This window comes from Pleurodeles waltl, unplaced genomic scaffold (genome assembly GCF_031143425.1).
Source record: "Pleurodeles waltl isolate 20211129_DDA unplaced genomic scaffold, aPleWal1.hap1.20221129 scaffold_59, whole genome shotgun sequence".
Taxonomy (NCBI): Eukaryota; Metazoa; Chordata; class Amphibia; order Caudata; family Salamandridae; genus Pleurodeles; species Pleurodeles waltl.
The window spans coordinates 3,302,395-3,316,179 of NW_027150301.1; the positions used below are offsets into that span (position 1 = coordinate 3,302,395).

At 47.1% G+C, this 13,785-nt stretch overlaps 1 protein-coding gene across 1 annotated transcript in view; it reads left to right on the top strand.

The window, feature by feature from the left end:
• The first annotated feature begins 4,651 nt into the window (after nt 1-4,651).
• The window catches only part of LOC138278807 (E3 ubiquitin-protein ligase TRIM39-like), a 233,389-nt gene continuing 224,255 nt past the window's right edge, over nt 4,652-13,785 (top strand). The window contains exon 1 of the mRNA XM_069219319.1: nt 4,652-5,087. Within this exon, the coding sequence (XP_069075420.1) occupies nt 4,671-5,087 (417 nt within the window). The 5' untranslated portion in view covers nt 4,652-4,670. The remainder of the gene's footprint in view (nt 5,088-13,785) is intronic.

Consider the following 13,785-nt stretch of genomic DNA (forward strand, 5'->3'; position numbering starts at 1 on the left):
ACTGAGACAGAGTCCTGGTCTGCCCCAGACCCAATAGAAACCACACGATGGGCCCGACTGGGGCTTGCATCCCAGGGGCCCAGGTTTCACTGCCTTGTACAGATAAACAAGAGTTGTAACCATTGGTTGCAGGTTGCCCCGCTGCCCCTCCTCTGCTAACCCCCTAAAACTTACCCACACCACCCCAGTAGGATTATAACATAGTAAGGTGCTTCCTATGAAACTGGCTGCCTCCAACATTTTTTGTAAAGCTGAATAGAAACCTCCCTGAAAGGACCATAGTTGGATTGTTACAGATGTTACTTCATAAAAGCGCAATGAATAGTTATTTAATGGCTGCCACAGACTCCACTGTATCCTCTCCATGAAGACAGAAATGACAACAAGATTCGCACAATGACTCCTCCAGCCTGCCCGTGTGCTACTATCAGGACTGCGTTACTGTATCTGGTTCATATGACAAGGCGCACACCTTTTATATTTAACTGCACAATGTCTAACTGATGTAAAACTATGATGAACCATATTTTACATCTATGCAAAAGCTAATAAAAAGATATTTTAAAAAAATGGTTTGCAGTGCATAGTGCTCATGCAGCTATGCCCTCACCTGTGGTATAGTTCACCCTGCCTTAGGGCTGTAAGGCCTGCTAGATGGGTGACTTACCTTTGCCATAGGCAGTGAGAGGTGGGCATGGCACCCTGAGGGGTGTGCCATGTCAACTTACTCATTTTCTCCTCACTAGCACATACAAGCTGTGAGGCAGTGTGCATGCTTTGAGTGAGGGGTCCCCAGGTTGGCATAATACATGCTGCAGCCCTTAGAGACCTTCCCTGGCCACAGGGCCCTTGGTACCAGGGGTACCATTTACAAGGGACTTATCTGTGTGCCAAGGCTGTGCCAATTGTGGATACAAAGGTACAGTTTAGGGAAAGAACACTGGTGCTGGGGCCTGGTTAGTAGGGTCCCAGCACACTTTCAAACATAACTAGCATCAACAAAAGGCAACAAGTTTGGGGGTAACCATGCCATGAGAGGCATTTTCCTACAAATAGCAAATAACAAAATCAGAAAGCATCTTTTGGGATGTGTGTGTCACTTTAGCAGATGGTGCTCTGCAGCAATTTAAGGTGTTTCCGGCCCATTCACTCTGGAGAATTCCGAAGCTGTTCTAACCAATGAACAGATCTCTGCAGGTCCAGGAGCCACCCGGGCAGTCACCCTGTCTCACCCGGGCAGTCACCCTGTCTCACCCGGGCAGTCACCCTGTCTCACCCGTGCTCCACTCACATCACACCCGTTCCCTATCCACTGGTATTTATTTCAACGTTTGGATGGATTAATCATGCTGGCATTGCGTGATCTTGTCCGAGGATGTAAAAACCAATAATGTTTAAAAACATTTCAAAGAATCAGTCGGATTCAGATAAAACATGAACGTCCTCATCATGGGCGGCCACGTCATTGCATAATAGTGCATGTCCCACGGGCCATTGTGCAATAGAAACAATTGCAAAAAACAAACAATAATCAGAAAATCCCTCTATGTTGCATTAGCAAACACGAGCGGTGTAAGACTGATAACCTGGGGCACATAGTGGTCACCACCGAGCTAAAGAGAACAGCGAGTGCAGACAGATTGACAGTCATTCCACCATGGTGCAGTATCCAGATGTAACTGGCCTGAAGAAGTAAAGAATTAAATATGCAAAAAGTGAAAAAAGCAAAAATGAATGAAACATCAAATATTGCTATATTTACTACTAAACAGGCAGTCACAAGTGCAGGTACCTTGCAGGCACAAGGGTCATGATTTAAATGGTGCAGCAGGTGAAGTGATACCGGGGCCAAAAGCTCTAGGAACCCCACTAAACATCTAATATTGCTATATTTTACCACTAAATAGGAAGTTACAACTGCAGTTACCTTGCAGGCACTAGGGTCATGATTTGAATGGTGCAGAGGGACCAGGCCCAAAAGTTGTCTGAACTCCTCTACACATCAAATATTGCCATATTTTATTACAAACAGGCAGTCACAAGTGCAGTTATCTTGCAGGCACTTGGGTCAAGATTTTTTATAGTGCAGCAGGTGCAGTGGCACCGGGCCAACATTTGTCAGAACTCCTGTAAACACCTAATAAAGCTATGTTATACTACTAAATAGGCAGTCACAATTGCAGTTACCTTGCAGTTAAAAGGGGCATGATTTGAATGGTGCAGCAGGTGCTGTGGCACCAGGGCTAAAAGCTCTAAGGACCCCACTAAACTCAGATTATTGTTAAATGTTACTACTAAACAGGCAGCCACAAGTGCAGTTATCTAGCAGGCACTAGAGTCATGATTTCAATGGTGTAGCAGGTTCAGTGTTACCAGGTCTAAAAACTCTAGGCACCCCACTAAACAAGGATCAGTGCTATATTTTACAACTGAGCAGGCAGTCACCTGCCGTTATCTTGCAGGCACTAGGGTCATGATTTGAATGGCGCGGCTGGTGCAGTGGCACCAGGCAAAAAAGTTGTCATAACTTCTCTAAACACCAAATATTGCCATATTTTGCTTCTACACAGGCAGTCACAATTGTGGTTACCTTGCAGTTAAAAGGGGCATGAATTGAATGGTGCAGCAGGTGCAGTGGCACTCTACTAACTACACATTACTATATTCTAATACAATGCCATATTAATTAAAGTACAAATTACAAGTTTGGAACCCTGGAATATTAATTCAACATACATAACATACATGCATCACCATATAAATAGCTATTAACGGTTTGACAAATTTAAAACAAACATTATTATAACCGTTTTCTAATATTTTCTAATATTTATAATCCAGTTAGTAAGGTAGAATGCAAAGGAAAAAGCAATACTTGTTCATATTAGCATCGATGTTTCCATATTAAAAGAGCCCTGGAGAGTCTACAACACTAGATCCCCGTTAACACTGGCAGGTTCAATAGAGCCCTGAAGAGTCTACCACAGTAGATCCCTGTTTACACTGCACGTTTACTAGTGCTCTGGAGAGTCTATCACAGTAGATCCCTGTTAACGCTGGCATGTTTACTAGAGCTCTGGAGAGTCTATGGCACTAGATCCCTGTTAACACTGGCATGTTTACTAGAGCCCTGGAGAGTCTATGGCACTAGATCCCTGTGAACACTGGCATGTTTACTAGACCCCTGGAAAGTCTATGACAGTAGATCCCTGTTAACACTAGCAGGTTTACTAGAGCTCTGAAGAGTCTACAACACTAGATCCCTATTAACATACACATTTGATGGAGCCATGGAGATTCTTTGACACTGGACAGAATGTGCCTTCTAAGGCTTTGTTCCTTTATTTGTGCTACATCTGCACTGGTCACTAAAATGCTTTAAATTCCATCTGCATCATATTTTATGTATGCCCTAGCACTGAAACAAATACATAAATGTACTCAGAGAGTAAACGGAAGGGGGACAAAGAAAGGAAAAAGTGAGATGCAAAGAAAATGAAGATGGGATTGTATCACAAAAAAATGAGAGGAACGAAATGAAAGAAGGAAAGATAGAAAAGAAAAATCAAATAATGAAAGTGAAAGAAAAAGGAAATACGAGTATGGAAGAGAGAAAAGTTGGAGTATTAACTGGGAAGAAATGAGTTAGGTTACACAGACACACACACAAGTGTTAGACAATCTTCAAGTTTGCCAATTACACCCTCTCTCACCTCTGATGTTTTATTCTGTAGACACTGAGTGCAGTAGAGACCTGAGGGCATCTCATACAACCTCTTTCACGTGTGTCACTCTGTGAACAGTGTGTGCAGCAGTCACCTGAGGGTGTCACTACAACCTCTCTCTCCTCTGCGTTGTTTTACTCTGTAGACACCGTGTGCAGCAGTCACCTGAGGGTGTCACATGCAACCTCTCTCACCTCTGATGTTTTATTCTGTAGACACTGAATGCAGTAGAGACCTGAGGGTGTCACATAGAACCTCTCTCACGTGTGTCACTCTGTGAACAGTGTGTGCAGCAGTCACCTGAGGGTGTCACTACAACCTCTCTCTCCTCTGCGTTGTTTTACTCTGTAGACACCGTGTGCAGCAGTCACCTGAGGGTGTCACATGCAACCTCTCTCACCTCTGATGTTTTATTCTGTAGACACTGAGTGCAGTAGAGACCTGAGGGTGTCACATAGAACCTCTCTCACGTGTGTCACTCTGTGAACAGTGTGTGCAGCAGTCACCTGAGGGTGTCACTACAACCTCTCTCTCCTCTGCGTTGTTTTACTCTGTAGACACCGTGTGCAGCAGTCACCTGAGGGTGTCACATGCAACCTCTCTCACCTCTGATGTTTTATTCTGTAGACACGGAGTGCAGTAGAGACCTGAGGGCGTCTCATACAACCTCTTTCACGTGTGTCACTCTGTAGACACCTTGTGCAGCAGTCACCTGAGGGTGTCACACACAACCTCTCTCACCTCTTATGTTTCACTCTTGAATTCTCTGTGAGATGCAATCACCCGAGGGCGGTGCCACCTGCACTATTTCCAGTAATGAGCAGCTTATCACCTGTGTCAGACGGTGACGTGATCGGACCAAAGGTTGCCGTGAGCGGGACACACCTTACACAGGTACTGATAAGATATTCCTGTCAGAGGGAGAGGACCCGGCACAGCTCAGACATGGCGGCTGCAGACCCCAGGGCCGAGCTGTTACAAGAAGTCACCTGCTCCATCTGTCGGGAGCTGTTCACTGACCCCGTGACCCTGGACTGCGGACACAGCTTCTGTCTCTCCTGCATCACCAGGTTCAAGGCCAGCAGGGACTTAGAGAAATGGTGCCCGGAGTGCAGAGAGAGGCTGGACCTGGAGAAAAAACTGAAGCCGAGTAAGAGATTGGCAAATATAGTAGAAATGGTGACAAGACTGGATATAGCGCCCAGAGGGCCTGCCACAGAAGGTCTGTGCGAGGAGCACGGGGAGAGGCTGCAGCTCTTCTGTGAAACCGACAGTGAACTCCTGTGTGTGGTCTGTAGAGAGTCCCGGGCACACAGAGAGCACCGTGTGACCCCCACGAAGGAAGCAGAGCAGGAGTACAAGGTAAGAGAACTGACACTTGTATAGCGCCTGGAAGTCTGTGTGAGGAGCACGGGGAGAGGCTGCTGCTCTTCTGTGAAACCGACGGTGGGCTCCTGTGTGTGGTCTGTGTAGAGTCCCGGACACACAGAGCGCCGTGTGACCCCCACAAATGACGCAGAGCAGGAGTACAAGGTAAGAGGACTGGAGTCAGACTATAGTACAGAGGGTCATGAGTGAGTAAACACACTCGTATAGCGCCCCTATCACACTAAAGAGCTTCGAGGAGCTGAGCAGGACTGAAGAGTAAGAGGGTCAGAATCTGGAGCAGAGGTCAGTCACCCACAGTAGACCTGTCACCTGATTGAACACTGTGGGCCTTGGGTGGACAGTCCTGAAGTAGATCAGGTCTTCCCACCATCAGGTCTCACTGTCTCTTGCTCCCACCTGTCTGGTCAGTAGTGACATAAACACACAGTGGGGTCCCTCAGGGGTCTGGTCGCATCTTCTTTGTGTGAAGCGCAGTCACCGCCGCTGCTTCCACCTGAGCTCTGAGGAGGCGCGTACGGAATAGTCACAGGGGCTCCAGGCGACCCTTGCACGGAGAAGGTCTGGGTGGGATGATAGTGCCCGGGGCTTCTTGCACTTATGGTTAAAGCTAGTGCAGGCTCAGCTACTGTCCGGGGTCCGCATCATGCTAATCGGGGTCTCCATTGCCTCCATGCAGAACATTGTGTGCTGTCCCTTCAGGTCTGAGACCCTGGCCTAGGTACCTACTAACCACATGCTTGGCTAAGGTTCCCTAGTGTAGGCCACTCGGATGGGTCCTGTGTGCCTTGAGGCCAGGTCAGCCTCTGACCAGTGACGTAACAAAACTGAGGGGGGCCCACTGCACAGTACATGGAGGGACCACCACTCTGGACTCACTCAGGAGCTGTCAGGTGAGGGTACTGTGCTGAGGGGTCCCCCTGGAGTTCAGGCCTTCCCCACACCGCTGGGGCCTTTGTTACGCCACTGCCTCTGACCGTCTTAATTTCTTCATGACCTTCAAACCTGCCTTTTCACGTGAAGGTAGCTCCCCTGGATCAGGTTCTGACAGCTGCATTGTCAAGAGACTCGCAGATAAGAGTCGCAGGCTAGAAAGTGTAATTTTATTTGTAGAGCACTTCCTACCCCTGATGTTTTACTCTGAAGTCACTGTGTGCAGCAGCGACCTGAGGGTGTCACATACAACCTCTCACCTCTGAATTTTTATTCTGTAGACACTGTGTGCAGCAGTGCCCTCATGGTGTCACACACAACCTCTCTCTCCTCTGATGTTTCACTCTATAGATATCGTGTGCAGCAGTCACCTGAGGGTGTCACTAGAATCTCTCTCTCCTCTGATGTTTTTCTCTGTAGACACTGTGTGAAGCAGTGCCCTCATGGTGTCACATACAACCTCTCTCACCTCTGATGTTTTACTCTGTAGACACTGTGTGCAGCAGTCACCTGAGGGTGTCACATACACTCTCTCTCTCCTCTATTGTTTTACTCTTGAAGTCACTGTGTGCTGCAGGCACCCGAGGACCAATTACTCACCTTTTTTCTCCTGGTCGATGGGGGTCACTCTGGTACTTACCTTGTGGGTATCCTAGTTCCTCCAGCTGCCCTCTACTGATTCCACTTCCTAGGGGGGAGCTCCGACTTTCACATTCCACTTTCTTAGTATATTGTTTGGTCCCCCAGGCCTTCAGTATTGTCTATTGCTTTCACTGTTTTCTATTGCATTTTATGCTAATTCCTAACTGCTACTGCAATATAATAGTGTGTTTACTTTCCTCCAGTTGGGGTATTGCCTTTACAGTATTTTAGTATTTGTGTGACTAAAATAAAGTACCTTTATTTTTTGTAACACTGTGTGGTTCTTCCATGTGTGTAAGTGCTGTGTGACAGCTTTGCATGTCTCCTAGATAAGTCTTGGTTGCTCATCCACAGCTACCTCTAGATAGCATGGCTGCCTAGACACTGTCTACACCTCACTAATAGGGGATACCTGGACCTGGTATAAGGTGATAACACCATAGGTGCTCACCACACACCAGGCCAGCTTCCTACAGTATGTTATAGAGCTCACATGTCCTACACACTGAGCCTCAGAGTAGAGGCTGTAGAAGAACACAGCATATATCTGGCATCTCACATGACACTGGTGAACCAACAGAGACACTGCCCAGGAGCATAAGAAGCATGTGTGGCTGTTCAGGGATCTCACACACATACGCCCATTGTTGCAGGGATTACATTGTAGTGCCCATTTTGGCTTTCCCTCTTAGGTTAGCATCTTTTTCAGATCGTGGGTTTTACATGTTTTTATTAACTCAACAAAATGCCATGTACGTTTTTTTTTGGTTTTTTGTCAGATGTTGTCCTGTAGTCTGCACAGTTAGTTTTAGAGACAGCTACTGGAACACAACCTCCTTGCTTGTTTTGTGCTCGTAGGAGACAACTCTCAGATTAACTGAGGTTGTTTTGCACGTTCTGGTCTAGTGTGAAAAGGCTCTTGTCTTGTTAGTTAAGCAATACCTGCTCTGAATTTGGTGAGAGGCGCTTCACAACAGTGTTATCATGAAAACCTGGCAATGAGAAATGCTGCCTGACAGACCCTGCTTGCCATCGAGACAGAGCACATTGGTGAATGCGCTGAGACTGGAGTACCATGACAAATGCCAAGGTATAGGGTTAGATCTTTCCAACTAAGTCTGGCAGTGTGCTCTTGTTAGGACTGGACTCATAGCGCTAGGTAGGGCAGCTTTAGCTGCAAAACAATATGGTTGAATTAATTGTATTTTTCACCATTCTAATGATGCTTGTTACAATAATATGTCTCATCTGTCGAACAATAGCAATTCAGGCCTGGATAGTGCTCATGAGTACACACAAGGACTAACAAGACTTGTGGTCCTGGGCATTTTAAATTGCTGGTGATGCAGCGGTTTTTCCCTTCGCTGAACTAAAATGCTACTTATTAAGCAGGAACGGTGATAATCCCCTTTAGGAGTTTGTTGCTCCACAACTGGGTTTGCTCAACATGTAAATCCAATATCAAACAGCATTTCAGCATTATCGAAATCGAAACTGAAGAACAAAGCATCACGTTGTACATGATAGAATGACATTGTGTTCTACTTCTCTCCCTTTATTCACCTCTCATCTGCCCCTATAACTACTCGTTAACCTACCGCTCTCTCTACACCCCTCATCGGCCACTCTAATAAAATGACAAATTGTCACCCTACCACTCTCTCTCTACTCACCTCTCATCGGCCCCTCTCAAATGACTACTCATCACCCTACCACTCTCTCTCTACTCACCTCTCATTGGCCCCTCTCAGTAGATTCCTACTCTTCACCCTACTCCTCTCCCTCTACTCACCTCTCTTCACCTCCTCTCAGTAGGTGCCTACTCCTCATTCTACTCCTCTCCACCTGCTCACCTCTCATGGCTCCCCCTTAGTATATGTGTACTCATGATCCTACTCCTCTCTCTCTGCTCACCTCTCATCACTCCTTCTCAGTAGATGCCTACTCAGCACCCTACTGCTATCTCCTGTACTCACCTCTCATCACCCCCTGTTAGAGCTGGCATCCTCAGGGTGATGTTTCCCTAGACATTTTGCCTTTTACCTCCTGTTTTGCTGATTCTCTTTTTGTTGGCTTGTAGTGCATATGCTTCTCCCTTAAACATGTTTATGATTTGTGTACACCTGATTGACATATTTAATTTACTGATAAGTCCCTTGTAAAGTGGTATATCATGTACCCAGGGCCTGTAAGTTAAATGCTACTAGTGGGGTGCATCACTGATTGTGCCACCCACAGAAGTAGCCTTCAAATCTGTCCCAGGCCTGCCATTGCAGGACTTGTGTGTGCAGCTTACTGCCACTTCCACTTGGCTTTTAAAATTACTTGTCATAAACTCCTCTTTTATCACATATCAGTTACCCCTAAGGTAGGCCCGGATTTTCCCTAAGTACAGGGTGCTATGTAAGTAAAGGATAGGACATGTACTTTTATTCTTTACATGTCCTGGTAGTGACAAACAGCCTAATTAATGTTTCACTACTGTGAGGCCTTCCCCTCTCATAGGTTAGCATTTGGAATTTCCTTATTATTGGCTTATACCTTTTTAAATGGTAGTTCCTGATAAGAGAGGAGTAGCTTTTTCATGTTTTATATCTTTGGAATGGTAATGATACATCCTACCTACTGATGAAGTTGGATTTAACATGACTGTTTCAGGAATGCTACTTTTAGAGAGTGGGCATTCCTCTGCACTTAACTGCTCTGTGTGCCTGGCAGCCTTTCTCCAGTACACATCTGGGCTGGGCTGGGTGACAGCTACATTTGAGCATTCCCTCCAGACAGCCTCAACACAGGACACTCAAGTGCATCTGCATTCTGATTGGTCTTCCTGGACAGAGAGGAATGGGAGGGGCTGACACTTACACTTTAATAGGAAGTGCCCTGTCCACCCCCAAAGGGCTGATTACCCCTACCAGCATCCTGGCAGACAGGACTGAATTGAAAGGGATGCTTATGTACTTCAGAGAGCTCCTTTGAAGTCACCATCGAAGGCACATTTGGGTGTAAGTACTGGGTCTCCGACACCCTAAAATCAGGTACTGTGTTGAACTTGTAACCTGACACTGCTGGGTTTATAGCTGTACATTGCCAGAAGGACTGCTGTGCTGCCAGGAGTGACAGCCACTTTGCTAACTGCTTTGCTGTGTTGGCATGCTGCTTGCTGTGTGCTGGGCTGCAGGAGGGACTGCCACTCTGCGACCTGCCTTGTTGTCCAGGTCTGCTGTCTGCTCATTTTTTGCTGTGTTGAACAATGAGTGTTCTCTAAGGGCTTGTTGTTTTGCTCCCATTAAGTCACAGGCTCATTAAAAACTTTACCTTACTCCTGCCGTGAGGACTCTGCCACTTCTGAGGTGGGCAGCCGAAACATGACATATTTCAGATGGGGCTGATCGCTAAAACCTACAAAGGACCAGTGCTTTTATGATGGACGTATAACAATTTCTGATGTCGGTAAGCGCTCTGCGCCGATCCAGATCATCATGCCTGATCCCCAGCGGCTCTCTGGTGAGCTCCCAAGGTGCTGGTACCTTTCCCAAGATTGAGCATCCTGGGAGGTTGGAAGATGCCAAAGTGTTGAAGGAAACCCTCTCACCGTTACCCCGCCAGTTTGCCTTGACAACTGGAGCTGCACCTGCATCGACGAGTCATCTGCCAACCCTTGGGAGCAGAATTACGGCTTTGCGCCAACACCGGCAGTTTCATGAATCTCCTTTTGGGAAGTGGATCACCGAGTCTGGTCCTTCGACAACCCAGCAGGTCCAATGCCATCCCCGTGAATTCAGGAAAGAGCATTTGTAAGGAGATGAGACCCGTGAGGTCTCTACAGTTGACCAGCGTGATATCGTGGGCATCTGTGTGTGATGCAGAAGTACTGGTTGTGAGAAAGTAGCCTCTTTCTAGCCTTGTTACCCCCACTTTTGGCCTGTTTGTGAGTATATGTCAGGGTGTTTTCACTGTCTCACTGGGATCCTGCTAGTCAGGGCCCAGTGCTCATAGTGAAAACTCTATGTTGTCAGTATGTTTGTTATGTGTCACTGGGACCCTGCTAGCCAGGACCCCAGTGCTCATAAGTTTGTGGCCTATATGTATGTGTTCCCTGTGTGATGCCTAGCTGTCTCACTGAGGCTTTGCTAACCAGAATCTCAGTGGTTATGCTCTCTCTGATTTCCAAATTGTCACTAACAGGCTAGTGACCAATTTCACCAATTCACATTGGCATATTGGAACACCCTTATAATTCCCTAGTATATGGTACTGAGGTACCCAGGGTATTGGGGTTCCAGGAGATCCCTATGGGCTGCAGCATTTCTTTTGCCACCCATAGGGAGCTCTGACAATTCTTACACAGGCCTGCCACTGCAGCCTGAGTGAATTAATGGCCACATTATTTCACAGCCATTTTACACTGCACATAAGTAACTTATAAGTCACCTATATGTCTAACCTTCACCTGGTGAAGGTTGGGTGCAAAGTTACTTAGTGTGTGGGCACCCTGGCACTAGCCAAGGTGCCCCCACATTGTTCAGGGCAAATTCCCCGGACTTTGTGAGTGCAGGGACACCATTTCACCCGTGCACTATACATAGGTCACTACCTATGTATAGCGTCACAATGGTAACTCCGAACATGGCCATGTAACATGTCTAAGATCATGGAATTGTCACCCCAATGCCATTCTGGCATTGGGGAGACAATTCTATGATCCCCCGGGTCTCTAGCACAGAACCCGGGTACTGCCAAACTGCCTTTCCGGGGTCTCCACTGCAGCTGCTGCTGCTGCCAACCCCTCAGACAGGTTTCTGCCCCCTGGGGTCCAGGCAGCCCTGGCCCAGGAAGGCAGAACAAAGGATTTCCTCTGAGAGAGGGTGTGACACCCTCTCCCTTTGGAAATAGGTGTGAAGGCTGGGGAGGAGTAGCCTCCCCCAGCCTCTGGAAATGCTTTGGTGGGCACAGATGCTGCCCATCTCTGCATAAGCCAGTCTACACCGGTTTAGGGATCCCCCAGCCCTGCTCTGGCGAGAAACTGGACAAAGGAAAGGGGAGTGACCACTCCCCTGACCTGCACCTCCCAGGGGAGGTGCCCAGAGCTCCTCCAGTGTGCCCCAGACTTCTGCCATCTTGGAAACAGAGGTGTTGCTGGCACACTGGACTGCTCTGAGTGGCCAGTGCCATCAGGTGACGTCAGAGACTCCTTCTGATAGGCTCTTACCTTTCTTACTAGCCTATCCTCCTTCCTAGGTAGCCAAACCTCCTTTTCTGGCTATTTAGGGTCTCTGCTTTGGGGAATTCTTCAGATACCGAATGCAAGAGCTCACCAGAGTTCCTCTGCATTTCCCTCTTCACCTTCTGCCAAAGGATCGACCGCTGACTGCTCAGGATGCCTGCAAAACCGCAACAAAGTAGCAAAGACGACTACTGCAACCTTGTATCGCTTCATCCTGCCGGCTTTCTCGCCGGTTTCCTGGTGGTGCATGCTCTGGGGGTAGCCTGCCAACACTCTAACCTGCAGTGCACAACCTTCTGAGTTGTCCTCCGGCATCTTGGGACTCCCTTTTGTGACTTCAGATGGACTCTGGTTCACTCCTCTTCTAAGTGCCTGTTCCGGTACTTCTGCGGGTGCTGCCTGCTTCTGTGAGGGCTCCCTGACTTGCTGGGCGCCCCCTCTGTCTCCTTATCCAAGTGGTGACATCCTGGTCCCTCCTGGGCCACAGCAGCATCCAAAAACCCTTACCGCAACCCTTGCAGCTAGCAAGGCTTGTTTGCGATCTTTCTGCGTGGGAACACCTCTATAAGCTTTTTCCCGACGTGGGACATCCATCCTCCAAAGGGGAAGTTCCTAGTCCTCTTCGTTCTTGCAAAACACCAAGCTTCTTCCATCCGGTGGCAGCTTCCTTGCACCCTCAGCTGGCATTGCCTGGGTTCCTGCCCACTCTTGACACTGTTGCGACTCTTGGACTTGGTCCCCTTGTCTTACAGGTACTCAGGTCCGGAAATCCACTGTTGTTGCTTTGCTGGTGTTGGTTTTCCTTGCAGAATCCCCCTATCACGACTTCTGTGCTCTCTGAGGGTTGTAGGTGCACCTTACAGGGTCTTGGGGTGGGCTATTTTTCTAACCCTCACTGTTTTCTTACAGTCCCAGCGACCCTCTACAAGCTCACATAGGTTTGGGGTCCATTCGTGGTTCGCATTCCACTTTTGGAGTATTTGGTTTGTGTTGCCCCTGTACCTATGTGCTCCTATTGCAATCTATTGTAACTTTACACTGCTTGCATTACTTCCTTTTGCTATTACTGCATGTTTTTGGTATTGTGTACATATATCTTGTGTATATTTGGCATCCTCATACTGAGGGTACTCACTGAGATACTTTTGGTATATTGTCATAAAAATAAAGTACCTTTATTTTCAGTATATCTGTGTATTGTGTTTTCTTATGATATTGGGCATATGGCACCAGTGGTATAATAGGAGCTTTGCATGTCTCCTAGTTCAGCCTAAGTTGCTCTGCTATAGCTATCTTATATCAGCCTAAGCTGCTAGAAACACCTCTTCTACACTGATAAGGGATAACTGGACCTGGTACAGAGTGTAAGTACCCCTTGGTAACCACTACAAGCCAGGCCAGCCTCCTACACTGGTCTCCAGAGATAGAAAGGAAACCTGCTAAATTCAAGATTTGAGAGCATTTTACTTTGCCCTCCCACGTTGAGAAAGTCCTTTCATTTGCACTAACACTACCATAAAGAATCTAAAAGGAGCAAACATATTTTTGAATGTAATGTGATAACTTGATAAATACTTATTGGAGTTTTATAGTTTTGGTCTCATTTTGTTCAGAATATAATAAGCTATATCTAAAAACTTGTGGAGTATTTTTGTGGTGTATCCGTTGTGTTACTGTGTGTGTATGTGTGCTACACAAATACTTTACACATTGCCTCTTATGATAAGCCTACCTGCTCTGTGCCAAGCTAACAGATGGTTAGCACAGGTTATCTCAGTTCTGTATCTAGCTTACCTTGACTAGAGTGGTGGGTTCTGTCTGACCTGGGTGTATAACCCCATATTTCTACAGGATGACGATACAGAACCTCAA